The sequence below is a fragment of the Carassius auratus genome, chromosome 21 (assembly GCF_003368295.1).
Source record: "Carassius auratus strain Wakin chromosome 21, ASM336829v1, whole genome shotgun sequence".
Lineage (NCBI taxonomy): Eukaryota > Metazoa > Chordata > Actinopteri > Cypriniformes > Cyprinidae > Carassius > Carassius auratus.
Genome location: NC_039263.1, coordinates 19,286,912 through 19,313,807, shown reverse-complemented (window position 1 = coordinate 19,313,807; position 26,896 = coordinate 19,286,912). Strand labels below are relative to the sequence as shown.

Here is a 26,896-nt window from a genome sequence, read left to right as displayed (position 1 = left end):
TTTATTATATGTTTGTGACCTTTTATTTTGACTCACGCTCATGACAAGAGGTAATATTTCATGTCTGGAAGCATAGCTGGATAATTAACTATTCATTTTGTAATGCAACAAGCACGCTACACCCTGTCTGATTGGTTACAGATTTTGGTTGAAGCTGACAACCAAATGAAAGCTAGCATAGGTTTGCTTTAGTTTGAAATCCGTATCTTTCCGTAAACCTTAGTTAGGGTTTTACATACCTCAACTTTAAACTCTTTGCTGTGGACTCACAAGTATGCACTTAAGGCATTTACAGAACAGGTTAAACAAACGTATTACATTAAATAGTCCTCAGTTCTTCTACTGTAGTATAAAGTTCATGATTTCATTTAGCCTATACTTTGCTGCTGGCCATTTAGTACATACTTGAAGTGCTTACTTCACTGCTTGCAAGTAGCAACCTGAACTCATTTTCCACATCCAGAAAGCTACCGCATAATAAACTTATGGCATTTGTAATGTAAAAAGCCAGTATTTAAGTCATCATCAGTCAGAATCTTACTAATTCATCATATTTGCGTGAATCACTTCTTCAGGACCAGAACTGGTTGTAGTCACTTAACTAGTTGTTCTTGAAATACAATCTGCCCTGTGTCATGCTAATTTGTGTGCTACTGAACCTCTCATTATGCCAGTTAAACCTACCCATCCTTAAACCTCGATGCTAACGTCATATCGTCATTACATCTTAGTTGTCATAATACAGAAATGTTGTCGTCATAGCAGTTTCCTAACAGCTGCTCTTAAACAAACATTTCAAATGAGAAACTTAGGACGTCACACAATGGATTCACTTTCTCTGACTACTGAGGGTTCATGATATGCCTTTGTGGTAATTTGGGTGGAGATGTGCATTAGTCATGATTTTTGCTGAGGTGAACAATGAGGTAACTAGTGACAAAAGACCTATAAACCACAGATTTTTCCAGTTCAGTTGTACAGTTGAGCGAGTTTGAGTTACTGGGATGTAAGAATCAATGCTAATGTCGCTTACTTCTATGTACAAAACACCAATTGTTATGCTAAAAAGGGTGTGTCTACAGATTCAACGTGCGGGTGTGACTCCACCAAACATGCTTCTTCAGTATGGCTGAATTAGAAAAGGGCAGTGGCTGTGATACTAGAACACGTTGGAGAAGACCTGTGTGGTTTGTTACCGAACCCGTGTTGCCATTTCCTTTGTAACTCTCGCTAACGCCTGCTAACAAGTCGTGGTTTCTGGGAGTTGCCAAACTTGGACTGTGCTGCTAAATGTCCACAGATATTGTTGTGTGACGGATCTGTCTGTGATAGTGAGGTATTTTGACCGTCATGATGTTGAGATCGCAGTGTGAGCTTGTCATGTGTGTGTTTGGGCCTATTTTGGGGTGTTGAGTCACACAGGCTGTGTCAGTTACATCAGCAAAAACCATCCTAGTCTATTTAAATCATAACATTTCATAGAAAATTATTTAAATTGCTGACTATGTCATTATTCGGAGGATTATTTGTTGTGGTTACATTGAGATCTGTGGAAGGTTTACTTCTATTTTAAGCGTACTGAGTCAGCATCAGATTCATTTCAGTGCTTCTGCACACATTGTCCTTTTTAATGGAAACTGCCCTGTGCTTACCTACAAATTTCCCCATGATGCTTTGTTTTTTTTAATGTTATATTGCTGAGCATGCATAGTGGTTACCTGACTAAAAAGCATGTATCTCATCGGTTTGTTGCACGCAACATTTAGCTCTACACCCATGCTCATTCAATTCATGCATTCTTTTTTTGTTATGCTGTCTATATGCTCAGAGCCAGTGCTTTTATTATCGTTGTTGCTCATGTATCTTTATTTAGTAGCGAAGAGAAAGAACAGTGTGTTGATGTACACTAAAGTTCCTTGCACAGCATCTATGACGGTCGAATGTCAAGACAATTGCAAGGACTTGAGCTTCAAGGCTTCCTGAATGACAATTCTGTACGCCCTTTCTTTTCATGTAAAGATGTGGTAGAAATTGTGGCCTTGTGGTTAGCACATTTACTCTTGACGTGTGATCTAGAGATTTTATGTCCGGCTTGTTTCATTTCTCCTAATTTCTTAATATCTGTCAGTGTTAAAAAAAATATGAACAACGACAGCAATTATTATTCTAAAATTTACAATGGTAATAAATTCTAGAAAGGATTATAACAATGTGAATATTACAAGAATATTTTTGTGCTAATAATAGTAATATGTAAACATTATTATTATTATTATTCATGTATAATTTTTCATTTATTGTTCAATAATTGTCCAATAAATCTTAAAAACATTAAGACTGTGAGATTAGAACTTTTGTAATAAATCGAAATTATGTGATCGACAAAACATCCCATCACTAATCACTTGCTGGACTGGCAAAAGAGCTTCTATCATATGAATAGCATTTAGTATTTACCCGTGTCATTATGCCCGGTTCAATGTATTTCCACATCAACAATCCACCCTCATTCAGTACATAACCTAAACCTGCTGAGCTTGTCCGAACACATCAGGAAACACCGAAGCAGTAAATCTAAATGTTGGGTGCTCCTTGATGCTATGTTCACAAACTGACTGGGTGGAAGAAAAACAGAGAAAACGAAAAGGCCAATAGAAAAACAAGCCATGAGCTATCAACATTTCATCCATAAGCAATTGTATATGTGTTTAAAAGTATGATGTTAACCGCAAATGAAGACCACATACCATGAATGGCTAGTGGTTGCCTTGATTATGGTGGTTTGGTGGTTAAAGGTTTTGCCTGTTAATTCAGAAGCCCTGGTTTAAGATGCAGTTTGTAACACGGTAGAGTTACTGTTCTACTTAGTCCTTACAGTAAGTCATCTTGGATTGTTATTGCGTCACTGTTCCGTTAAATATTGATTTGTATCTATTAATAATGATCCATTTTGTACATTTTTGCTAGCATTTGAGATTATGCACACACATGTATGATTCATGTGCATCCATGTGTTTCTCCTCTCTCTGATTCAGCATGACCTCATTTTTCAAACTAAACTCATGATTTGCATGTGATTCTGGCTGTTTTCAATGTAGCGAGAAGGTCAGGGATAGTAATGGGTTCCATATTTACTTATTGATGGCAGCAATAATGCTTTTCATAATAATGTCAATGCATTACGTCCTCTCAAACACTCAACTCAACTCTTCTCTTTCTGTCTCTGTTTTTGCAGTCTCAGCAAGTCACACCCACCCCAACATCTCAGGTCTCCTCAGGGAAACCTGCACAATATGAGGTAAAATCCTTCATTGTTTTCAGTCGTTCTCTCATTTACTCCATTTATTCACATTGCTCTCATTTATTTGTCTGATGGAAAGACTCATATTCCACAAAAAGGTTTATATTGCACTCTACAACTTAATCGACCCATCGCATCTCTTCTGGATGTAGATAGTCGTCTGCTTTTTCTTTCTTGGAAGTATTCAGGTGTCTGTTCTGTGAGGGGAAACTACTGTGTTTTTGAGAAGTGTGGTGTCATAGCTTAACAGAGAACTGGGAAAAGTCTCCCATCGATTCAGATAAAGTGTCCTCAAAACTATATTCTTAGCTATGATAATGTGTATAATAAGATTAAACAGTTTGCAGTATGTGTATTTTGTAGTATGAATTTGCTTGTGTAAATATTTCGGACCCTGAAGATAAAAAGGGAGAAGAAGAAACTTGACATTTTAGCAATAATATGTGAAACAAGCTTTTTGTGAAAAAAAAAAAAAAAAAAAAAAAACCTGAAGAAAACTCTAGGCCTCTTGCTAGTTTAAAAGTCTCTGCTACAATACAAGGTTGTTGTCAAGATGCTTGATTTAACAACCAGCACCATTAAAATCTAAGAGAGGAATGAAAAAAAATCTCTGCAACGAGATAAAAATAGACAAAGACGTCTTTATATACTCCTCTTGCATTTGTATGGACTCTAAGAGCACTTTGTTGGTTGCTTATTGAGACTTTTTGATTGTAAACAGAAATGTTCTTTTCATTCTTCTCGTGGTTATCCGTTGCCTTTGAACAGGGCATGTTGGGATATTTGGTTGTGGCAGGACATGGTGTCTCCCATGAGGAGTGTCTACCCTGTGACTCACTTTCCTGAATCTAGTTACAGCTGGAGTTTGCTTTTGATTTGCTTGCTTTTAACTACTGTTTGTGTGATTTTTGTTAATGGTACCAAAACTCCCTGGTTAACAAGGGCCTGATAAAAATAAATGTCGTGGTCACGTTAACAAAGATCTGTCCAGAGACTATAGTTGATGCCATTCTGCCACAGTTAATAATGTCATGATCATATTGCCTTTCTCTCTAGAGAAATGCTCTAAACACGATCAATGTTTGCCATTTTCACATCTGCATTGTAGAAAGGAGCTACGCAGTCGTCTACAGCAGCTGTGACTGTCAAACCCGGCACCGCACCTGCAGCTCCTTCAGGAGCATCTTCTGCTGGAGCTGCAGGCGGTGGAGGCTTCACCACCACTCAGAAAGGACCTTCCCAAGTCACGCCACAGGTAGACACCATTGGTCTGCTGGATTTAATTGAACTAGGGGGCTTATTTATACCTTCCTCACGCTGGGTTTCATTAGGGCCGATGCCCCACTGCTTTTTCTTAAACTTTTTTTTGACTTCCTTTCCCAACTTGCTTTTATTATTGGTTAACATTTTTGGCTAACGCTTACACGTCACTTTTGGGCTGTTTCCATTTCCACATCATCTGGAAAACATCTGTAGGACTGTTTGTTGCATAAATTTCTATCTTCTGTTTTTGGAACTTGTTCTTTGGGTCTCTACATTAAACATGCATGACTTTTTGGGTTAAACATCAACATCAAGTCATCAACTCTCTCCTCTAACCCATTTTCAAATTGAACCCCATCTGCAAAGCATCTTCATTTGGTTTTGTCCATCAATCTCATCTTGCCTTCATACTTAAAGTGCATCTTGAATATTGCCTATATTCCGGTCTTACTCCTGCATGCTGATTGCAGGCCACAGTCTCTAAACCCACACCTGCACCTTCTGCTAAAGTCCCAGTTGTGAGCTCTGGGACTGGACCTGCTGGAACGACAGGAGTGAAGGCCACAGACCCTCTGAAAGATAAGGCCCAGGTACACCAATGCACAGCATTGCATGGCATTTTGGCTTCTCTTGTCCATCATCTTCTGCAAACAAGATTTCATCAACATGCCGCTTTTGAGATCTCATCATCTGCATGCCAGTTATTGCTGCTTTTACTTCAAGAATTCTCTTTTGATGGGTAGTCCCATCTCAGCAATGTTTCCTTCTCTGATCACCGCTCTTGTGGCTTCATCTTCCACACATTTGTGAGGAGTTGCATCATTGCCCTACTGAAAAGATAAGACTGAGGTCTTATCTTTCTATTCCTTCACTCGCTTGGTTTGCTTTGGCTGCACAATTGCTCAGTTTCGTTTATAATCTTGGTGTTAACGTGCGAATATGTGGTGTGTATGCTCCTGATAGAGTACAACCATTCCCTCATCCAAACCGGGACCTGCTAAGGTGGATCCGGCTGTTGGGAAGCCCTCAGCCCCGGCCGGTACCCAAAAACAGACAAGCGCTCAAAAGGTACTTTAATGGAATGACAAAGGATCATCAGGAATGCACAAAAATTACATCGGCGTTATTTTACCCTCACATTCTCATGCTGAAGTGCAAATGTGAGACATTTGTGCTTGAAAAGAAAGCGATATTGGTGTATTTTAAAAGGGCTTTTGGGGTTTAAATCCTTTAATTTGTTTTATACTAACTGCTACCACCGAGTCGGAACTGAACTTAACACGTTTCAAAACACAACAAGCAGTTGACCCATAACAAAACTTTGGTTTTTAGTTTGTTTGTAAAAAAGTTTAGTTTGTACTGATAAGAATAAGAGTCCTTTTCTTTTAGGATTTTCACAATTTTTAATCTCTTATTTTGACTTCATGAACACTGATTTCATGACATGAACACTTTAATAATTTTGAGGTGTAACAAATACTTTTTGTATTTGTTTTTGACACTCATTTGTCACTATAAGCTCATAAAACATCATATTATGAAAGAATTATACTTTTAAATAGTAAACACAATGTATATAGTAAGTAAAAACACTTTACTTACATATTAATTACCCACAAACTTCTGAAAGATGAAGATAATTTAATAATCATTAAAAAGTAGCAACTAGTGAATGACATATTATAGGTATGTTTTGGCAATATCACTAACATTCAAAAGCCTGATTATACTATGAAGATTATTGATTTATATTATAAAGTATAAAAATTATGTAAGTTCTTTTGAACTTTCCATTCATTTAAAGAATCCTGAAAAAAAGTTGAATCATTTCCACATTTTCCAACTGTGATAATAATCAGAAATGTTTCTCGAGGAGCAAAATAAGATATTAGAATGATTTCTAAAGGATCACAATGAAAAAGTCAGCTTTACATCACGGAAATAAATGTTATTTTAAAATCTAATAGAAAACAGTACTAATGACTTTTTAAAACATTTTACGGTTTTGAATATTTAACTTGATAAATGTAAGCATAAGCGGCTTCTTTCAAAAACATTAAAATAACAACCTAAACCTTTGAATGGAATTGTCCTAAAAAATCCCCTAAATGAAAGATATGTGATACCTGGGAATGATTAAGGAGAGTAGTCCAGTCCAGATATGTCAGTATGGAATATAAGAATACGTTATTTTGCTTTGTTGCAGGTGCAAGTAGAAGTGGGTTCTTCTGGAACTAAAGTCAGCACAGAGGTGAGTTTACATGCTGATTTTATTTTTGTGGTTTCTGTTGTGTGATTATCAGATTATCAAACGTGTGTGTGTGTGTGTTAAAAACATCCCACTGAGTTTATTTTAATGTGTGTGCTTAGGATGTAGATCCGTTTGATGCCCTTTCTGGTACTCTACCATCATCAGAACCTGTGGCTCCAAAAGTCCCAGCATTCACTGGACCAGAGGTCAAAGAGGTACTGCATGAGTCGAGATGTTTGAGTGATGTGTAAAACTTTAGTAAGCATGTGTTTGTGGATGTTGATTATTTAACAGCCTGTGTCTATCTACACGTGTGTGTATTCTAATGGAGTGTATTGCATGTCTCAGCCAAATGTAAAGGCAGAGAAGGGTGTTATCTGTGGTGAGAGAGATGACACGTTGCCACCCGGATACAGACGAGCAGACCTGGTCAGTTGGACATCATACTAATTCTTAACCTTTTCATTTTATCTGTCTCTTTCATCTTATTTAGTTGTTAAAGTTCAACCAAAAATTATATGTTGCTTCAAACCTGGATGATTTGCTTTCTTCCATGCAACACAAAATATGGATTTTAATGAATACGCTAATTGTTCTTTTCCATGCAATTACAATTTAAGGAGATTGAGGCTTTTAAGCTTGAAAATGGCCAGAAATGCATGATAAAAGTAGTCTAAAGAATGGCTTGTGTGCTATATTTTTGGGGGGGTGGGGGAGGGGGTTAACTGTTCCTTCGGACATTCATTCCTTCTCTCTCCTCACATTTCTGTTCTGTTTCCCTCTTCATAATGCCTCCGTGAAACCTGCCTTTTACAGCTAACTGATGTTTGAAAGATCTTTAGTGTCTGTTTTTATTGTTTTACACGTTTTTCAGTCACTATTTTAGTCAGCTTTAAGTCTAAATATTGTTCATTTGTCCATTCAGGAAAAGAAAACGCCTGCCGGAGTTCCTGAGAAGCCTAAAGAAGTTCCCAAGGTAGGAGAACAGTGGAGGCCTTTTACTGTCAGTGTTATGTTTTTAGCCCATTTCTAATCAGGTGACTGGCATTCTTGTAGTTCACACACATTTCTAAAGTCTCCAGTGTTTGCTTGCATACTTCCCAACACCACGTTAGCATTCTGCACCTTTTTATTATGGTCTCTCTCACTGCATTCTCCTGGTCTTCCTTGGCCTCATGCACTAAAAATTGATTTTTTTCTATATGAGCAATTTTAGGGAATATGCCTCTATTTTATGCATGATTTATTCCACATCAATCTATAATGTATATCATATTTATAAACCGTTATTATATGGCTACATGATTATTTGTTGTCAAATAATATGCATGTATATTTAACAAAAAACGAAATACATTATAATAGTTTTTTTCTTTTCTTTGTTAGTAGTAGTAGTAGTTATGTTCCTTTTTATTTTTTAAATAAATTTTATATATTTCGGTTTTCCCTAAATTTAGAATGAAATATGAACTGTATGGATTAAATAATCAGTATGTACTTGCAATCATTCTTTCTGTTTGATAACATATACGCTCATTCATACTGTCACGAATGACTTGTTTGTGAGATATTTGACATCTCACTGATATTCACTAACGTCTTCCCATTACTTTTCATGTCTCTTTCTTTCTGTGTTTTAGTGAGAAATATTTAGCTTGTTCTAAGGGTGTTGGCTAGCAAACACGAATCCATCACTCATTGACTTTGTGCACATTGTTGCCTAATCAGCACATACTAGCACACTCATCTAACCTGTGCTGTATTCTACTTATTATGCAATACATACCCTTCGCCCAACATGCAGTTCTCAAATATTATGATCATGTCTCAGTATTTGGTACAGGTTTTCCGATCGTATTGGCCTGATTGTTCAATGAGAGCTCAGTTTGTTCAGCTGGTGGTTGTTTTATAAGTTAGCATGTTATTAATGTCTGAGCTGTTGGTATGCAGAGGGTGTGTCTGACTCTGTACTGTTCCTGCCAGGGCACATGCTGTCTGTTATTCCCCCAGAATTGGGCTTGGGGCTCCCTCTTATGGTCTTTCCTAGAATTACATGGCTAGTTTTTTGTGCACAATTTTGTTTGAATATTATCATTCACATATAATTGTTTAATGTTTTCTAAAAGCCAATAAGCTCAGACGAGGCGCTGGACTCCCTCTCAGCTGGATTTGTGTCTTCAGCTCCACCTGCTCCTAAGAAGACTGATGTGGTGAGTATCTCGACAACAGTTTGCTATGTATTTGCTTAATTTAGGGGTTTTCAAACTTTTTCATGCACGGCCCACAATTATAATGATCCCTTGGCAATAGAATGTTTGTTTAAAGAGCCACTTATTCTTATGAATAATTATACAAATTTTAATGGTTAAATTACTATTTATGAATTAAGTTGAAAAATGCAAAATAATAAATACTTATTATCCTTAGCATCCTTTTGCGGCCTACTTTAAAAATCCTTGGTTAAAGACATATCAGACCGTACAGTTGTTCGTGCATAGTCTTGACTCAATAAATATAGATAATAAGATATATTTCCCCATTTTTCAGAAAACTGAAACAGTAGGAGCAGTCGATGTTCGTTCTGCAGGAATCTCCAACTTTGCTCCCCCTCCACCCTCTCAGGTAACACCCATTTAAGACGCTGAGACATTATTAAACCCTTTCCAAAAACTAAATGTCTCTCTCTTTTTTTGAGCAGAAACAGCCGGCACCATCTCAGCCTGCTGCTGTAACCAAATCCCCTGCTCCACCAGCTGACAAGAAATCCAGGATCGAGACCCCTGCACAACCCGCTAAACCAAAGACAGATGACGTCCGTTAAAATCTCTTTTCAACTTGAGGCTTCAATAAAATAATATTCATTATATATTTTAAGCAATAACTGTTTTAGATCAGTCAACATAATATAAACTAATTCTAATAGTGTTCATTCTTTCTTTCAGACGGACGTGTCACTGGACGCTCTCAGTGCTTTGGGCGACACACTGGGCGCTCCAGAACCACCCAAAAAATTACCTGAACTCAAACCTGGGCAGATAGTTGATGTAATACTCCTGTTTATTCTTTTAGAATCCATTATTTCATTTTAGATCTTTTTTCAAGTTACATGTAACAATTAGGTGCAAGTAGCTGCATCTGCTGAAGTATCCGTACTAGTTTGCTATATGTTTTTGTACAGGAGAAGAAACAGACATCAGAGAAGGGCGTTCGTGTTGGAGAGCGAGATGACACGCTCCCACCAGGTTACAGATTCTCAGAGGAAGAGCTCATGAAATATCCTCCTCCTAAGAAAGAGGTCAGACTTTGAACACTGCATGCAAAAATATCAAACTAACGTCTTCCAACAATGTTCATTCTTATTAAATACTATTGAGAATTTTGGCTTATGAGAGTAAAAATAAGTTGTAATAATGTCGAGTTGTGATTGGCTGCTGTAACTAGATGCTGTGTTCTGATTGGTGGATGTCTTTTTCAGCCCTCAATAAACACAGATGATGCACTGGACTTTCTTTCTGGAGGTTTCTCAGAGTCTGTAGCAGCACCGGTGGTAAAGGCCCCTGTTCCTCCTTCACAGGTAATCGTTTCTAATACTTTTCATTAAAATGAGATAATTTATGAACGGTATAACATCATGATTTAATGCTTATAATGTACGGTACTTCAGTTAAACGCTGTTCATTTGTTTAATCAGGAAAAGAAGAAACCTGAAGCAGTTCCTGAAAAGACTAAAGATGTTCCTAAGGTAGGAAAGCGGTTTCTGTGCTGTTTTTAGTCAAATGTTGTTCAAACCACCATTACTTCACCACACCATTTATTCCTCCTCCTTCATAGTAGTTATTTTAGAATAACTCAACTATAACTATACCATAACTACTGTAATAATGCATTTTGCAAATGCAATCAATAATACTTTTGTGTTAATGTTTCTCTTGTGCAGATTAAGATGTTTTCTCTTTCTAATCTTCTTTTAGCCTAAAGTGGATGAATTGTCAGCTCTGGATGCTCTGGCTTGTGATTTTGTGGCTCCTGCACAGTCTGTGCCTAAGGTCGGTTTATTGCTCGATTCTTATGTGCTATTATTGTATTTAGTCCAGTATCTCCCATATTTGTTTTTACTCAGAATTTTATTTCGTTCTATTCCATTCCTGTAGGTTTCTTCTGGTGCTCCTAAAACTGTCCCGCCAGGCCCTATGCAACCACCACAGACAGATGAGGTATTGCAAATACTGGACAAAAATATATACACAGAAATCATTCAAAATACATGAAATTAGACACATTAAGCATATCAATAGTATTTATTGTGTTTTACTATTAGAACCAATGTTCAACTTTTTAGACCTTACAGATTTTTTAATTGCGCTGTCTTTTTCTGTATGTGTAGGACGCTTTCAGCGCTCTGGGTGACACATTGGGTAAACCAGAGCCACCCAAAAAAGAACCTGAACTCAAACCCAAGGACATCGTTCATGTAATAATCCTATACTTATGTTTTTAACTTACAGATGTAAATGTGGCATAGACATGTCATTGGCACATTTCTAGGGGATTTTTGTCTTTGACTGTTTTTATACTGACTGTTTTTTGACCAGGAGAAGGATGTGACATTTAAAAAGGGAGTTCGTGTTGGAGAGCGAGACGACACGCTCCCACCAGGTTACAGATTCTCAGAGGAAGAGCTCAAGAAATATCCTCCTCCTGAGAAAGAGGTAATCATGTGTCATAAGTGTGACGCTGATTGTCTTTCAGAAAGTCTCATGGATGTGTGTGATGATTGGTCGCTGTTGCCGGATTATGTGATTTGATTGGTGGATGTTTCTTATGTCACAGCCATCCTTAGACACTACTGAAGCTCTGGATATTCTGTCTGGTGGTTTTGCAACCCCCTCTGAAGCATCGGCTGCCAAGACCCCCGTCTGTCCTGCCTCTAAGCCTCCTGCTAAGGTGAGATTCATGATGTCCACGTTGGAAATAATCGTCACAAATTAAATCTGTTTAATATGTCAGGTGTTTATCCAACACAGCAATGAGATTGAATGTCTGTCCACTACTGTTTTTATATATATATATATATATATATATATATATATATATATATATATATATATATATATATATATATATATATATATATATATACTCACCAAGGTTGCATTTATTTGTTGATAATACAGCAAATACAATTATATTGTGAAATTTAATTACAATTTTAAATGTTTAATATATTTTAAAACTGTGTTCAACCTTTTTATTATTATCATCAGTGTTGAAAATGGTTGTGCTTCTTTTTTAGTTTTTCATTAAAAAAACAGTATTTATTCAAAATATAAATATTTTGTGACATTTTATAAATGCTTTTACTGTCACTTTTGGTCATTTAAATGCGTCCTTGCTGAATTAAAGTATAATTGTCTTTTAAAAAACATTCTTACTGACCCCAAACTTTTTAATGGTAGTTTGTTTAATCTCAATACCATCTCCATGTTTATTTAAACCTCTCTCATCTCTTTTCTCACTCTGCTCTGTAGCCTTTAGATCCTGCTTCCGATTTCGCTTTAGATGCTCTTGCAGATGATTTTGTCGCTCCTTCTTCTGCATCTAAAGTTCAGTCTGCCGTCTCTGGCCCCCCACATGCTGACAGACAGGTATATGTCGAATTTATCCATGTTTATACATATTATACATTTTCACATTATACTGACTTACTCTTCTACTGTTTAAGTTGTCAGAAGGTTCCTCATCAGCTTTGGATGCCCTCTCAGACACTTTAGCAGACATTAAAGGAGCCCCTGAGCCTGCCCCTGTCCCACCTAAAGACGTCGTTAAGGTACCACCCCTTTTAATGACCATTAGTAACCATGTTTTAACCGTTTATTGAAATTAAGCTGAAATTAAAAACAACTTATTTATGAGTGCAATGTGAGGAGAACCACCAAACATTGTGCGGTGTCTGCAACCCTGCATATACTTCCAAAGCAATATTAGGAAAAACTGTCTGAAGTGCATTTTTAAAAAGTGTCCTCATGGTTTGCTTGACAAAGATTTTAATTTCACATGCGAATATTTACATATGTTTACATACTCTACTTAGAGGCACAGCAGCCAAATCAGTTTAACTCTACCTAAAGCGAAGGTGAAAATAGTCAAGTAAACTAAATTATGACAATACTGGATCATGATGTTCTCACCATCTTTCTTCCCACCACAGGAAAAGAATATAGTGGAGGAAAGAGTGAGTAAACCAGGTGAGAGAGACGACACCCTTCCACCTGAGTATCGGTTCACAGAGGAAGACCGCAAGGTGACTTTTCCTTCTCCTTCATGTTTCCTTACCAGTGGAGTTCATTTAGAAATGCTTAGACAAATTTTACTCTTATTCTTCATCACAGGCATTTCTAGCAGACAAGCAGAAAGATGTCAAACCGAAAAAGGTACTTTCTTAATGCAGATTTAAAGGGACCATTTTATGATTTCTCAATCATTTAAGAATCACTGTAGATGTTTGACTGTCTGTCTGTTCATCACTCAGCCATCAATCGATGACACAACGGCCCTTGACATGCTGTCTAGTGATTTTTCTTCAGTACAACCCGTGAAGCCCTCAGCACCTGACGCCCAACACTTCACCCCTGAACCACAACCGCCAACATTTAAGGTACCACAAACAAACCTGCAAAAGCAACATCCCTCTAATTTCTTGACACACATTCGGTTTCATTTTTTTTTTTTCTGTTTACAGGCATCAGGTCCAGTTTTTGACGAGCTGGCGGAAAAAGTTATTCCCAACCTGACTGACCCAAAAGCTAAAGACAGCAAACCAAAGGTAAAAACCACATTTGGCTTTCATATATTATGGTTTTGAAGTCTAATATTTGGGTAAAAAGGCAAGGGAAGAAATGTAGGATAAATCTGTGGATGCTGATTCTGAAAGAGCACCAGGTTTTCCCCCAGACCCTTTATTTTGGTTCAAACCGGTTTATATCAGGGGTCTCTATCTGATTACAGGGAAAGGGTGCAAAACCAAAGTCTAAACCAAAGGTAGGTTGTATTTGGAAATGAAGTGCATGAATATGGTTCTTATACTGTAGCTTTGACTCATGAACAGCAGCATGGAGAAACAAACTCAAACGACAAATCCCACTCAGTGAACTTTCCATTGGCTGAATCACAAGCACATGGCCGTTTATATTCATATTCATAAAAAAACCTGGTAGACAGTTTGCATTAAACACTGTGGCTGGTCTCAAACGCTTTGCATTTACAGCATACAGAATTCTCTATTACTGCTACATTATAGGTGCACCTCAATAAATTAGAATGTCGTGGAAATGTTCATTTATTTCAGTAATTCAACTAAAATTGTGAAACTCTTGTATTAAATAAATTCAATGCACACAGACTGAAGTAGTTTAAGTCTTTGGTTCTTTTAATTGATATGATTTTGGAATTCACTATCTCAGCAAATTAGAATATAGTTACATGCCAATCAACTAATCAACTCAAAACACCTGCAAAGGTTTCCTGAGCCTTCAAAATGGTCTCTCAGTTTGGTTCACTAGGCTACACGATCATGGGGAAGACTGCTGATCTGACAATTGTCCAGAAGACAATCATGACACCCTTCACAAAGAGGGTAAGCCACAAACATGCATTGCCAAAGAAGCTGGCTGTTCACAGAGTGCTGTATCCAAGCATGTTAACAGAAAGTTGAGTGGAAGGAAAAAGTGTAGAAGTAAAAGATACACAACCAACCAAGAGAACCGCAGCCTTATGAGGACTGTCAAGCAAAATCGATTCAACCATTTGAGTGAACATCACAAGGAATGGACTGAGGCTGGGGTCAAGGCATCAAGAGCCATGACACACAGATGTGTCAAGGAATTTGGCTACAGTTGTGGTATTCCTCTTGTTAAGCCACTCCTGAACCACAGACAACTTCAGAGGCGTCTTACCTGGGCTAAGGAGAAGAAGAACTGGACTGTTGCCCAGTGGTCCAAAGTCCACTTTTCAGATGAGAGCAAGTTTTGTATTTCATTTGGAAACCAAGGTCCTAAAGTCTGGAGGAAGGGTTGAAGAAGCTCAATGCCCAAGTCGCTCCAGTGTTAAGTTTCCACAGTTTGTGATGATTTGGGTCGCAATGTCATCTGCTGGTGTTGGTCCACTGAGTTTTTTGAAAACCAAAGTCACTGCACCCGTTTAAGAAGAAATGTTGGAGCACTTCATGCTTCCTCCTGCTGACCAGCTTTTTGAAGATGCTGATTTAATTTTCCAGCAGAGTTTGGCACCTGCCCACACTGCCAAAAGCACCAAAAGTCAGTTAAATGACAATGTTGTTGGTGTGCTTGACTGGCCAGCAAACTCACCAGACCTGGACCACTTAGAGAACCTATGCGGTATTGTCAAGAGGAAAATGAGAAACGGGACATCTAAGTGAGGCAATAATTAAAGCAAAAGGAGCCCTACAAAATATTTAAATTCTCATATAGTGTTCCTGTAGCTCAACTGGTAGAGCACTGCGCTAGCAAGCAAGCAAGTGCAAGTTTGGGGGTTTGATTCCCCGGGAACACATGATATGTAAAAATTGATAGCCTGAATGCACTGGAAGTCGCTTTGGATAAAAGCGTCTGCTAAATGCATAAATTAATTTAATTTAAATTTATTTAAGAGTACTACCAGTACATTTACAGTAAATGAACATACTTTCCAGAAGGCCAACAATTCACTAAAAAAAGTTTTTATTGGTCTTAGAAAGTATTCTAATTTGTTGAGGGCTTTTGTTAAATGTGAGCCAAAATCATCACAATTAAAAGAACCGAAGACTTTATTTAATACACCAGTTTCACAATTTGAGTTTAATTACTGAAATGAACTTTTCCACTACATTCAATTTTTTTAGATGCACCTGTATTGTCCACAAGCCTTTTTTGTGCCACTGTCACAAAGCAACTTTCCTATTTTCCAACCACATGCTTGCATGAAAGGATTTTATACTTGGTTTCCATACTTAAAATCCTGTTTTTGTGTCCCAGAAACAGTCAGTAGAAGATTCATCATCCACGGAGAAGCTGCCCGGTAAACCGAGCTCAGATGTGGTGCCTTCATCTTCCACAAAGAGCGGAAACAGATAGATCACACGTCAGTATATTTACAAACCTCTTTGAAGTTAAATTACATTTTCATGATATATTTGTACTACTATTCAAAGGTTTGGGGTCCGTATGATTTATTTGGTAAAAAAAATCAATACTTTTATTATGCAATGATGCAGTAAATTGATCAGAAAGTCATTTATAATGTTATTAGAGGTGCTGTAGGATTAAGTTTTTAATGCATTTTTTTTTTATTTTTCAGATTTATAGTGCATCTCATCCCTAACACAAGAAACCATTAAAGGGAAATGCTCAGACAACAAAATATATACATGGACGTGGAGTGAAACTAAAAATATTATTACTGCACAGAGACTTAAATATGTATTTTCAGAGCCCCCCCCCCCCCAATCGCAATCTCATCTTTTCTCCTAAAGCAAAGCAAAAATAGAAATAATGTTTTATCTCCTTGTGATTGATAGAACATGTGTATACGGATAGGATGTTTAAATCAAGCGCATGTATTGTTCTATTTCCAGTCATCTGTTTTTTGGTGTGGCATTTTGATATGATATTTCCCACAGTAAAAAAAAGATATATTTGTCATATACTATTTTTTTTTTTTTTTATATATATATTTACTGGGGGTCTCTCTACAGTCTTCCTGTTCACAGAGATGACCGTTTGTTGCTGTTTGAGGATCTATTGAGACACTAGTGTACAGAGATATGCTGTAGGTAATGAGTTCATCGTTTACAGTACAGGAATTGCAGTAAATGACCATGATTTTGAATGCTGTTGAATGTCTGTATAATGATACAAGTCAAAAAAGGTTTGTATGGGAGGTGTTTTTCATTCTAGTTTGTTTCCTGAAGTGCGCTTACAAGGATGCTCTCGAAAATAACTGTAAAATAATATTGCAAACACTAAATGCCCCATGTGCCTATTACAAAAGCCTTGGAAAATAATTTGGATAACACTTATTTTTTTTTTTTTTTTTTGGTTAAGCTCAGTTGAAAATGTATTTTCAGAACCACTAGTAAGTTGACAGGTTTTGCATTAGATGTGGTGGGCAAAGTCAGACTCTTTCACTTTCACTTTAACTCACTTGTGTTGCTGTTTTGCTTAACATCAGGACTCACTCTTTGATGCCTTAAAATGTTCAAATTTTGATAGCTGATGATAGAAACTGAAATATGACCTTTAAACCCAACCGTGTCTTTCGTATTTTTTGCTCATGAAATGTTGAACAGATCCAGATGGGTTTTCCAAGAGCGTTCTAAGACGTTGTGTACTAAGGTGTGACTGGATGGTATTTTCAAGAAGGGATTTTTACTCAAAAAATAAAACAACTTGTTTTGTTAGTTTGGATTGTTCTGTTCTTAAAATCTTTATACCAATAAATAGGGGCCCAGCTCAGGTATATCATTTTTTGTGTGCGTGTTTACAGAGAATGATAGTTTATAAAATACTTAATGTAAATTCATTCCAACTGATTAGTCCATCTTTCTGTACAGTGAGATCAAGCTACCATAATTTAAATATCTGTATCAAAAACTGTATTTAAATATCAAAAACTGAAATTAAACTGTTTTGGTTACAAAGAAAAAAAAAAGTAATCCACATGAAAGGGAAACTGATTTTAAATATACAAATTGAGAATTGGATGAAATCTTTAACCTTTACTGGACTTTCCTGTGTCTTACTGGATCTATAATTTTTCTCATGTCTGAAAAAAAAAATATTTGTTCTATAAGTTAAAAAAAGGCAATGTTTGAAAATCAGTCAAAGACTTAGATTGTATTAGTATTATAGCATTATCAAATTTAAAATGCCTCTTGTGCTCTTTTCTCAAAGTAGGAGTCTTAATTATAACTTTATTAAAAAAGATTTATCTTCTAATATTTGTATTTATCAATATTGAAAACTATAGTTGAGACTCTCCTTGCACACTTGCACAGCTTATTCCTATTCTAAAATTACATGGCCTATAACCAAAAAAAAATTGCACCATTGCACTTTGCGTTCTTTAAAGGTAGATGTTTCTTACAGCTGCTGTAGAAAATTGTGATGATCAGCAGAGTGAGAAGAACAAAACCACTGTTCAGAGATCACAATATCCATGTGTCACAGCAGTTAAATATGGGCTTTAGGGTCTGTGAACCAACATCTAATCACTACAACACTGTTTTATATACTTATTTTCATCTTAAATTGATTTATGCATGTACACTTTTTTTAGACCTGTTAGATCTGTTGAGGACAATCTGTAACAGAAAATATTAGCAAAAGCATTATGAAGCAATTAGTTATTATTATTATTTTTTATTTTTTTGCTTTTCAAGAAAAAAAAACCTAAACGACCTCAAACAGGTAAAATTGATAATTAAACTTGTGTAAGATATTATAAATTATTTCCAGTTAATCTAAATGGATCTATTTATTTTTCCCATTTGCAAACTTTTTTTCTTGTTTTAAGCATTAAACACTGTATTGTTTTAAATTTATGCTTTTAACAAGGCAAATCGGTTTGCTAATGTAAGAAGAGTAAATAACTCAATTCAAATTCTCAGAAAACATTGAATGAATTTGAACAATTAATTTAAGCAGTTTCGCTTCTCTGATCTTGTCTTAAAGATGTTTAAATAATTTTAAATTTCTGTCAGCTCTCTAAAGATGAGTTTATTGTTGTTCATGGTTGTGCATGTGTATAAACCATCTTTTTCTCAAAAGACTGGACGGCCAAACTAACCTTACAATTTTTGATCACTTTGTATTTTTCTGCATTAACCTTACACGGTGAACAAATACTTTGGACCACTTCTTAATGACGCCGGCCTGTTTGGGGTCACAGTCGACTGTTACTCCGTCCTTCTTGATACATGTAGTTAAGTGCAGAGTCCACTGGAAACAAAGAAAATAGTTTAGAATAGATGAACAAAAACAAGACTTTTCAATCCATGTGAAACAATACCATGTAAAACTGATTTGAGTATATATGCAATACTATAAATAAGAAAATGTTACTCACCACAGACAAAATAGCAAGACATTTTCTACAAAAAGAGGAACTACACTACTGAAAGGGTGTTTTACAGGCATCAGGTCCAGTTTTAGTCAAAACTGACGGACAAACTGATTCCTAAAAGCAAACCTTAAAAACTTAATGTGAGAATCACTACACACATTGATGAGCGTATGTGGACGATGAACATTTTTGTTTCAGGACACAGAAGTGGGCCATCACTAAAATACATTTTTCAGATATTAACTTTAGCTCCTGAACGGCAGCCGAGAGAAAACAAATTCAAACTACTATAAAAATCCCATTCAGTGAACATTCAATCGGCAGAAACATACGTACATGGCTACCTTTGGTCATATTTATTCATCTGACACATTGTATACAACATTCACAATTCTGTATTTTGTCCACGTGGTGGTGCTCTGCTCTGCCACAAAGAAACTTTGGGTTATCTTTAATACAAAAAATGTTAATGGTAAATGGTGTTCGAGAGCTTAATTGGAAATTCTTCACATCACTTGATATGGGTGTATAGTATGATTACTTTATATTTTTGTTTATTTGCAAATGAATTTAACTGAATGTAGAAATGAAGATCAGCAGGAATGAGATTCGTTGTGTGAAGCTGGTATCTCAGCAGAATATATGAGACTTTCTGAGGTTCTTCATAACACTGACAGCCAGCAGATGGCAGATTTCTCTGGTAAACAGATTACAATGCAACACGACAATTAACATGATGTAATTTAAAGCTTAAAATACTTTTGTAATGATTTTCTTTACATTACTTCTTAAGCCCCATTTAATAAAGCCAATCGAATCAAAACATTAAATATTTCACTTGTAACAAAATTCGTATAAAGAAAAACAGTCTGATTACTATTAAATGTAAACCTGATCGATACAATAATATAATGACTTGACAAAAATCTAAACTCACTGGAAAAGAAATAGTGGTGTTTTGAACATTTTCACTGTGAAAGATGAAAAGATTAGGCTGTACAGTTTGAATAATCATGCAACAGCTTTTACATGTGCTTACTGAGATATCTTTAAACAGTACTGGATTTCCTGTGTCTTTACTGAAATCACAATGGGTTGTTGGTCAGTTTTGCATGGCCAGCAGGTCTGGGTCTGAAAATGAGAAATTGAGATTGATGAACAGAAATTGTTCTGCACTGATGACACTTTCTGTCACTGTGCAAAAGAAAGAAAGAAAAAAAAAACACAAGACTTACTGTCTTTTGTGATGGTGAGGACATCGTCTTGTTCTTAAACCTGGAGAGGAATGAAACATTTTACAAAGATTTTTACTAAAATTTAAAACTAACAAATATCAGCGACGTTCATTCATTCTTTCAAATAAATTAAAGTGCAATTAAAAGTTTCAGCAAAATTTAGAAAAAAACAACTGTCAAAACCAAATCAATCCACATGCAGTGAATGCAGTTTCTATGAACATGAGAGGATGTTGTTAAAATATGCATATGTGTGATTAAAATGTATGCATAGTTTAAGTATGGAAATATGTAAATGTAAAACTAAATTAGTGTCCTCCCACTGGGCTTGCATAATCACCAGACCCCTTTTGTTTAGTATTAGCGGGATCCCATTTTTAAAATGCATCTACTCCAGGTATGTTCTTATTAAAAATATAATGTATAAAATATAGGTAATATATAAATCAGTCACATATTTACATATTTGCCTGTAGGTTTGCCTTTAGGAATAGTTTAATTGTTTTAAATAATCATGTATTGAAATTTTACATCTTACAGCTATATTGTTTCTCACCATTGCAAACAGAATTTGCACTTTTTAGATTCCTGTGACACTATATAATTGTGGATTTGTTTTAATTGACTGCGTTCAAGCCATAAACTGAACTAAGAGTAACTATGTGCTGTTGCTTATTTGTTACAAAATGTATATGGTCCACAACCGGTTATTTAAAAAACGTGCAGTTAAAAATGGCCATTGTCTTTTGCAGTATGCATAATTTAATAGGTGGATGTGACTTACGGTTGCAGTGCAAAATGGTGAAGATCAGCAGAATAAGGAGAACACCACAACCAGTGGCCAAAGATGACAATATCCAAGTCTCACAGTTGATGATAGGCTTCGGGTCTGTGGACATATACACTTCCTAATCATTACAGATCTGTTTGATTATATACTAACTCTCTCTCTCTCTCTCTCTCTCTCTCTCTCTCTTACACACACACACACACACATAGGTTTTTATGCTATGCTATATGATATGTGTATAAACATATAGTCAAACAAACCTGGTTTTTTACAGTTACACTGTGATTTTGTCGTAATCACGGGTGATGTAGTTGTCGGTGGTGCTGTCTCTTCTTTTGGAGGTTGCGATACTGGATCTGTAACGAAGTTGTAAGCAAAATGATTATGAACACAACTATGATCCCCTAAATTATTTTTTTTTTGCATTTCCAGTGAAAATATCTAAACAACATTTAAAAAGATACATTGGAGAATCGAACATTTGTAATATTTTAAGAAAGGTTTTCAGATAATATATCTTAAAGTTTAACCTTTGAACTCCTTTAGCATTATTCTAAACATAAACCTTACTGGTTTTCTTTCCTTTTAGTTGTAGAGAAATCTATAACAAGACCAATCTAGTTGCCAATAAGGAAACAAAAATGAACTTCATTCAAGAAACATTCTCTTTAAACAATCGATGAAAACAAATCATTGTTGTATTTTAATGGAAATTTGATTCTCAATTTAATTTCTTGTTTTATGTATGCTTATTTATACATACATTCATGCATATATATATATATATATATATATATATATATATATATATATATATATATATATATATGTATGTATGTATTTTACATGACACTTTTGAAGAGTCAGCAGACAAATGCAGATGTGATCACTAAGCAAAATATCTCATTCCATTATAATGTTTAGAAAAAGCATCTTCTCACCTGGTTGTCCTTTAATTTCTGTCAGACCTCCAAAGAAGAGTTTATTGTTGTTCATGGCTGCGCAGGTGTAAAATCCACTGTCTGTATTTTTCTCAAAAGACTGAATAGCCAAACTAACCTTAGCATTTTGGTTCACTTTGTATTTTTTCGGATCAGCATTTGCTTTTATTTCTGTGCTTTTAACGGTGAACAGATACTTTAGACCACTTTTGTTTATCTGAAACCAGAATGTAATGACGCCGGGCTGTTTGGTGTCACAGTTGACCGTTACCTCCTCTCCTTCTTTGTAGACGTTATCTGCAAAGCCCCCTAGAGACAAAGAAAAAGTTTAATATGAAGAAATACAAGACTTGAATCCAAATGTTAACCAATACCTTCTGGAATAGATTTAAATAAAAACCTAAAATTATTAAAAGTTAGAATAACTGAATTCTTCTGCACTTAGTGATGCAAAAATATAATTAGCTTATAGTTTTACTACACACACAAACACACATTTATTTATATATATATATATATATATATATATATATATATATATATATATATATATATATTAATGAACTGTATCATTATTTCCATGCCGTTTTAATACTAAAAACAAAACTGAAAGTTGAATTTAATAAAAAAAAGTATTATTTTACAGAAATAAAATCCACAGTTAAATTAATATAAATTGGCTTTATACAAAATAATGTGCAAATATTCACTTCTAGGCAAATTTCGAGTCATTATTTGACTTGTATTTGATTTGCGCTACTCAAATGATCGCAAGCGACCTATTAGTCTCATACACTTTCATAGCTGAAACATTTCTGCAATATAATATTATATACAAGAAAATGTTCTACTTACCATCGAAGAGGGACAAAATCACAAAAAATACTATGCATATTTGATACATTTTTTTCAATTCTCAGCACAGACATTCAGTTCTTTTACAATACTAGGAACAAAACAACTAAAAGGATGAAAAAAATCTCCCCGTCTGCCCCTCCCAAGCCCTCACTTTCATTTTCATGGTTTTCAACTACTTACAAATTGTACTGAAGAAATTACATGACAAAATGTATGATTTGTTTCATTGCTATTAAAATGCATAAACTATTTTATAAATAAAGAATATAGAAAATATATAGTCTAACATTTAAAGAAAACGAATGAACCAGAAACACAGAAAAATATTTAACATGAATAAAGAAAATAATTGACATGCAGCATAAAAATATAGAAATTTAAAACTTAAAAGTATACCATTTAGTTTAAGGATACGGTTTATTTCTCATAATTTCTCTACTTTTCTGCCTTTATTAGCTAAAATAGATCTATTCTGTATAGACAGACAGACAAACAGATAGATAGATAGATAGATAGATAGATAGATAGATAGATAGATAGATAGATAGATAGATAGATAGATAGATATAGTCAAGTCTGAAAAGATATTTAGATACTGTAGGGGCAAGTTGTCACAAATGGGTTCATTTAACAGACTATTGGGCTTTAATCACAATATAAAGTGTAAAATAATTAGGCGAAGAATCATAAAACAACTTAAGAAACTGTAAAAGTGAAAATGTAAGTGTGCAAAAAAGTAGTCTATACCAAGTTGGTAAAATAAGAATAAAGTTAGGTTATCAACATCATCTCACTATTATCTAGTAAAAAAAAAAAAAAAAAAGCAAGACGTCTATAAGAATATTAGAGTATGAAAAACATCTGAATCAGTGTGGATCATTTCGGTCTATAAAACAGGTGGCTGTTGTTTTGTAAGTGGCTTGTCGTGTTGTCGGTGCAGTGGTGCAGCATGCGTGCAACTAAAGGGGGTCTGCATGCACCAGCAGCGGCGCGCGCAGCTCTTTGATCGCGCGTCAAACCGCATGCGTGACGCGCTCTGAGAGAGTGGGGCTACGTGTCACTTCGGTGCGCGACTTTGACCCAACAACGTTCAGTCAGCTTTGAAAATGTGACGTTAGGGTGTACAAAGGCTATAACATAGCCTATGCATGGAATGTTTTTGTTTGGGGCGTCCATGCTATTCATGTTTTTAACCTCTGATCTATTTATACACAACTGTGAAGTGTGAATATTTTCACTATGCTTACATTCAAAGACTTTTTTTTTCTTTCAATCTCATTCACTCACACACGTCTTAGGAAATCTAAGTCAGGAAGAGGATATACAGAACGGTTAATGATTTGTATGAATTTAGTTCTCCTCAAGTTCACAATAGTGTTGGCTAGTTCATCACATTAACTGTAAACACCTCTAGTTTGAGGAGCTCGAAGTAACACACTTTTTTCTCTTTATTTGAGACTGTTTGTGACCTAAAATCTTCATTTTGTTAAATATATTGCTTGAAAAGTGTGTTTGTGGTAGCTTATCTCGGTGGGAAAAACTCAGAAAGGTCAGCAGTATCACCTGACGTCATGACAGGATCACAATGTTTCTTGAGAAGAGTGGAAAGATGTTCAAGGCTTTGTAAGAAAGCTTCAGACCACCTTTGTTCTGGAGGCGTCCAAATAATGTGAGAATGGATGAGAATGATGCTGCCCACATCATAGTTACATCACTGACAACAGCGCCACCTTTCTTCTATGTTTCGCAACACGGTCTGACGTCATGTAGCCCATATTTACGTCGCCTGGAAATTAACGTGACATTCACATAGGTCATGTAGTTTGACAGTGGAAATATAACAGCAAAAACAAACCTGTTGACTAAATCTGTCAGGTATACACATTATGTTGAAAATAAAATAAATAAATAAAATACATAGGATAAAATAAAATAACAATCATAAAAGAAAATAGACAACAATGATACAAATCATAACAAAAATTATACATTTATTAAACAATATATTTAACAAAACAATTATTGCTGTTATTAAATAAGAATCAATCACATAATTATAAATATATGGCATTATAATTGAATAATTAATAGTTACTATAATTATACAATTACATCATACATTTTGTAATAAATAATAAATCATGCATGTTAATCATATTTTCTATTATTATTATTATTATCATCATCAACGTTGTTGTTGTTTACATAGGTACAATGCGAATTTGCAAAATGAAAAAGTTTCCTTGATATTTATATTCTATATAAATCAAAATAGACTTAATAATAATAATAATAGTAATAATAATAATAATTGCATAATAAAACTGAGTAGTACCTATTATGCGTTGCTAATGCTAAGAACTTCATTTGGAAAACTTTAAAGGTGATTTTCTCAATATTTCGATTTTTTGCACCCTCAGATTCCAGATTTTCAAATAGTTGTATTTCATATAAATAACAAACCATACATCAATGGATTTATACATCAGATGATGTATAAATCTCAATTTAAAAAATGTACCCTTATAACTGGTTTTGTGGTTTTATATACATATGCATAAATTCTTTAAGACATTTACCTGACATACTATCTGATCATTACATTGAGTTTAAATTATTAAATGAATAACAATTTTTGTATGTGCATTATTATAAATAAACACAATCAAAAAAGTTAATTAACCTTTCCGATTTTAGTTTCAATGTTTGTGAACAACTGACCTAATAATACAGTACTCATTATAGACAATCCATTGCTAAACACTTGAAAATGAAGAAAAACACATTGTTTTTAATGTTTTTCGTTTTCATAATCAGAAAACAACATAAAAAAAATGTTGACCCATCTTTAAAGGGAGATTCTGTTTTTTTTTTTTATATCTGGCAGGTGGGTGTCCAGGAAGACCTCCAGTCAAACAGAAACACAGTCCACCCTCTGTTTCCATAGCCCCCCATTTAGCTTTGAGTCACTTTCTCAGTTTGGGTAATTTCTCATCATTCATCGATTTCTTACCTGGGGATCCCTGTCTGACTCACCAAAAGAACCTGATCTCAGAGATATGGGTCTCAGACCCAAAACACAGCCCAGACAGAGTTACAGGTGGGGGGGGGGGTGGAGGTTACCTGGGGATTCCTCGGAGGAAGAGGGCCAACTCTTCCTCACACGCACCACAACAGAGGAATATTACATGAAGTAAAACAGCTGCCCACTCCAGAGAGCTCAGTTTAGAGAGAGATCAGTAAAATCAGACTTTCAGTCACTGCAGTATTAGGGTTCTCTTCAGTTCAGGTGATTCAAACACTGTACCATCAATCTGAAGCACAGGGAGGGACCACAGTAGTTACAACAGATCATAACCTGATGTAAGTAGAACTGATTTCTTGGTAACTTTTTTTTTTTGTTCAGTCGAGACTTTTGGTCTCAGAGCTGTGTGTTGTGTGTTAATAGTAATTTTGGTATTAGCTTATTATTTTTCATTCAAATTCTCTTCATGTTTCCCAAAAGCCCTATATTATGAAGTAGAGTCACACTTTTTAGAAATGAAAGAGTCTTTGAATTGTTTTTAATCAGTTCTCATAAGGTGTTGATGTTTGCAGAATCAGCTTGATACTTTAGTGTTTACTTCAGTATTGCTTGTCATGTAAAGATAAATGAGAGGTGTAATGAAGGTGTGCAGATATTATAGGAAACAGAAAAACGAAAGCATGTAAGTCTCTGAATGCCACCTGCACTCTGTCCACTTCACAGAAATGTATCCACGATGTCTCTTATAATTATGTCTATCAGTGTTGAAATTTTTCTAGAACCTTCTACAGTTGTGTGGTCACATTTTACTACTGTATTACTACAATGGATAATGATTCTATTTAATTAAAACGTTTACAAAAAAAGTCTAAAATAATGCGAGCTTCTACATGAATTTTTATAGCAGATATACTAAAATAAATGTTAGAGAATGTTTGAAGTATAAAGACTGAAATAGTAATTTCTTGTAAAACATACTTCAGTAATCCTTGTTTATACGACTTCAAAAGGTAATTTTGTTTTACAGTTTGTGTGTGTGTGTATAATACAATTAATAAAATATTATATTTATATCTAATGACTTTATTAAGTAATGAAATATCACATTTAAAGTG

The 26,896-nt window shown here is 35.2% G+C and overlaps 2 protein-coding genes across 18 annotated transcripts in view; one reads left to right on the top strand and one right to left on the bottom strand.

The window, feature by feature from the left end:
- Positions 1-17,327, top strand: part of cast (calpastatin) — a 30,728-nt gene extending 13,401 nt beyond the window's left edge. For 6 of the 16 annotated variants that reach the window (XM_026196543.1, XM_026196540.1, XM_026196537.1 and 3 more), the window contains 29 exons: positions 3,236-3,298; positions 4,410-4,556; positions 5,035-5,154; positions 5,528-5,632; positions 6,771-6,815; positions 6,935-7,030; positions 7,164-7,244; positions 7,741-7,791; positions 8,942-9,025; positions 9,363-9,437; positions 9,514-9,627; positions 9,758-9,859; positions 9,994-10,110; positions 10,291-10,389; positions 10,507-10,557; positions 10,787-10,861; positions 10,967-11,029; positions 11,200-11,286; positions 11,408-11,524; positions 11,646-11,759; positions 12,344-12,460; positions 12,538-12,642; positions 13,024-13,116; positions 13,205-13,246; positions 13,345-13,470; positions 13,555-13,638; positions 13,821-13,853; positions 15,845-15,950; positions 16,167-17,327. In XM_026196543.1, coding sequence (XP_026052328.1) covers positions 3,236-3,298; positions 4,410-4,556; positions 5,035-5,154; positions 5,528-5,632; positions 6,771-6,815; positions 6,935-7,030; positions 7,164-7,244; positions 7,741-7,791; positions 8,942-9,025; positions 9,363-9,437; positions 9,514-9,627; positions 9,758-9,859; positions 9,994-10,110; positions 10,291-10,389; positions 10,507-10,557; positions 10,787-10,861; positions 10,967-11,029; positions 11,200-11,286; positions 11,408-11,524; positions 11,646-11,759; positions 12,344-12,460; positions 12,538-12,642; positions 13,024-13,116; positions 13,205-13,246; positions 13,345-13,470; positions 13,555-13,638; positions 13,821-13,853; positions 15,845-15,943 — 2,505 coding nt within the window. In that variant the 3' untranslated portion in view covers positions 15,944-15,950; positions 16,167-17,327. The remainder of the gene's footprint in view (positions 1-3,235; positions 3,299-4,409; positions 4,557-5,034; positions 5,155-5,527; positions 5,633-6,770; positions 6,816-6,934; positions 7,031-7,163; positions 7,245-7,740; positions 7,792-8,941; positions 9,026-9,362; positions 9,438-9,513; positions 9,628-9,757; positions 9,860-9,993; positions 10,111-10,290; positions 10,390-10,506; positions 10,558-10,786; positions 10,862-10,966; positions 11,030-11,199; positions 11,287-11,407; positions 11,525-11,645; positions 11,760-12,343; positions 12,461-12,537; positions 12,643-13,023; positions 13,117-13,204; positions 13,247-13,344; positions 13,471-13,554; positions 13,639-13,820; positions 13,854-15,844; positions 15,951-16,166) is intronic. The other 10 variants (XM_026196548.1, XM_026196549.1, XM_026196551.1 and 7 more) reach the window with 6 other exon arrangements.
- Positions 17,328-19,265: 1,938 nt separating this feature from the next.
- LOC113038836 (uncharacterized) lies at positions 19,266-22,872 on the bottom strand. 2 transcript variants are annotated; one of them, XM_026196555.1, is made up of 7 exons: positions 22,754-22,872; positions 21,899-22,207; positions 21,218-21,313; positions 20,952-21,056; positions 20,168-20,207; positions 19,972-20,063; positions 19,266-19,629 (listed from the first exon to the last, which is right to left on the bottom strand). In XM_026196555.1, exons 1-6 carry the CDS (start codon positions 22,800-22,802, stop codon positions 20,018-20,020), a joined length of 645 nt encoding a protein of 214 aa, XP_026052340.1. In that variant the 5' UTR covers positions 22,803-22,872; the 3' UTR covers positions 19,266-19,629; positions 19,972-20,017. The 2 variants fall into 2 exon arrangements, with proteins under 2 accessions (XP_026052340.1, XP_026052339.1); XM_026196554.1 differs by having other exon boundaries at positions 19,266-20,063.
- Between the last annotated feature and the right edge of the window lie 4,024 nt (positions 22,873-26,896).

Excerpts from the sequence above, each read along its gene's own strand:
- LOC113038836 (XM_026196554.1), bottom strand. The coding sequence starts at position 22,802 with ATGTATCAAATATGCATAGTATTTTTTGTGATTTTGTCCCTCTTCGAT. Across the intron at positions 21,314-21,898 it reads AGAAATTAAAGGACAACCAG|ATCCAGTATCGCAACCTCCA; the intron begins GTGAGAAGATGC and ends ACTTCGTTACAG. Across the intron at positions 20,208-20,951 it reads CACCATTTTGCACTGCAACC|GTTTAAGAACAAGACGATGT; the intron begins GTAAGTCACATC and ends ATTCCTCTCCAG.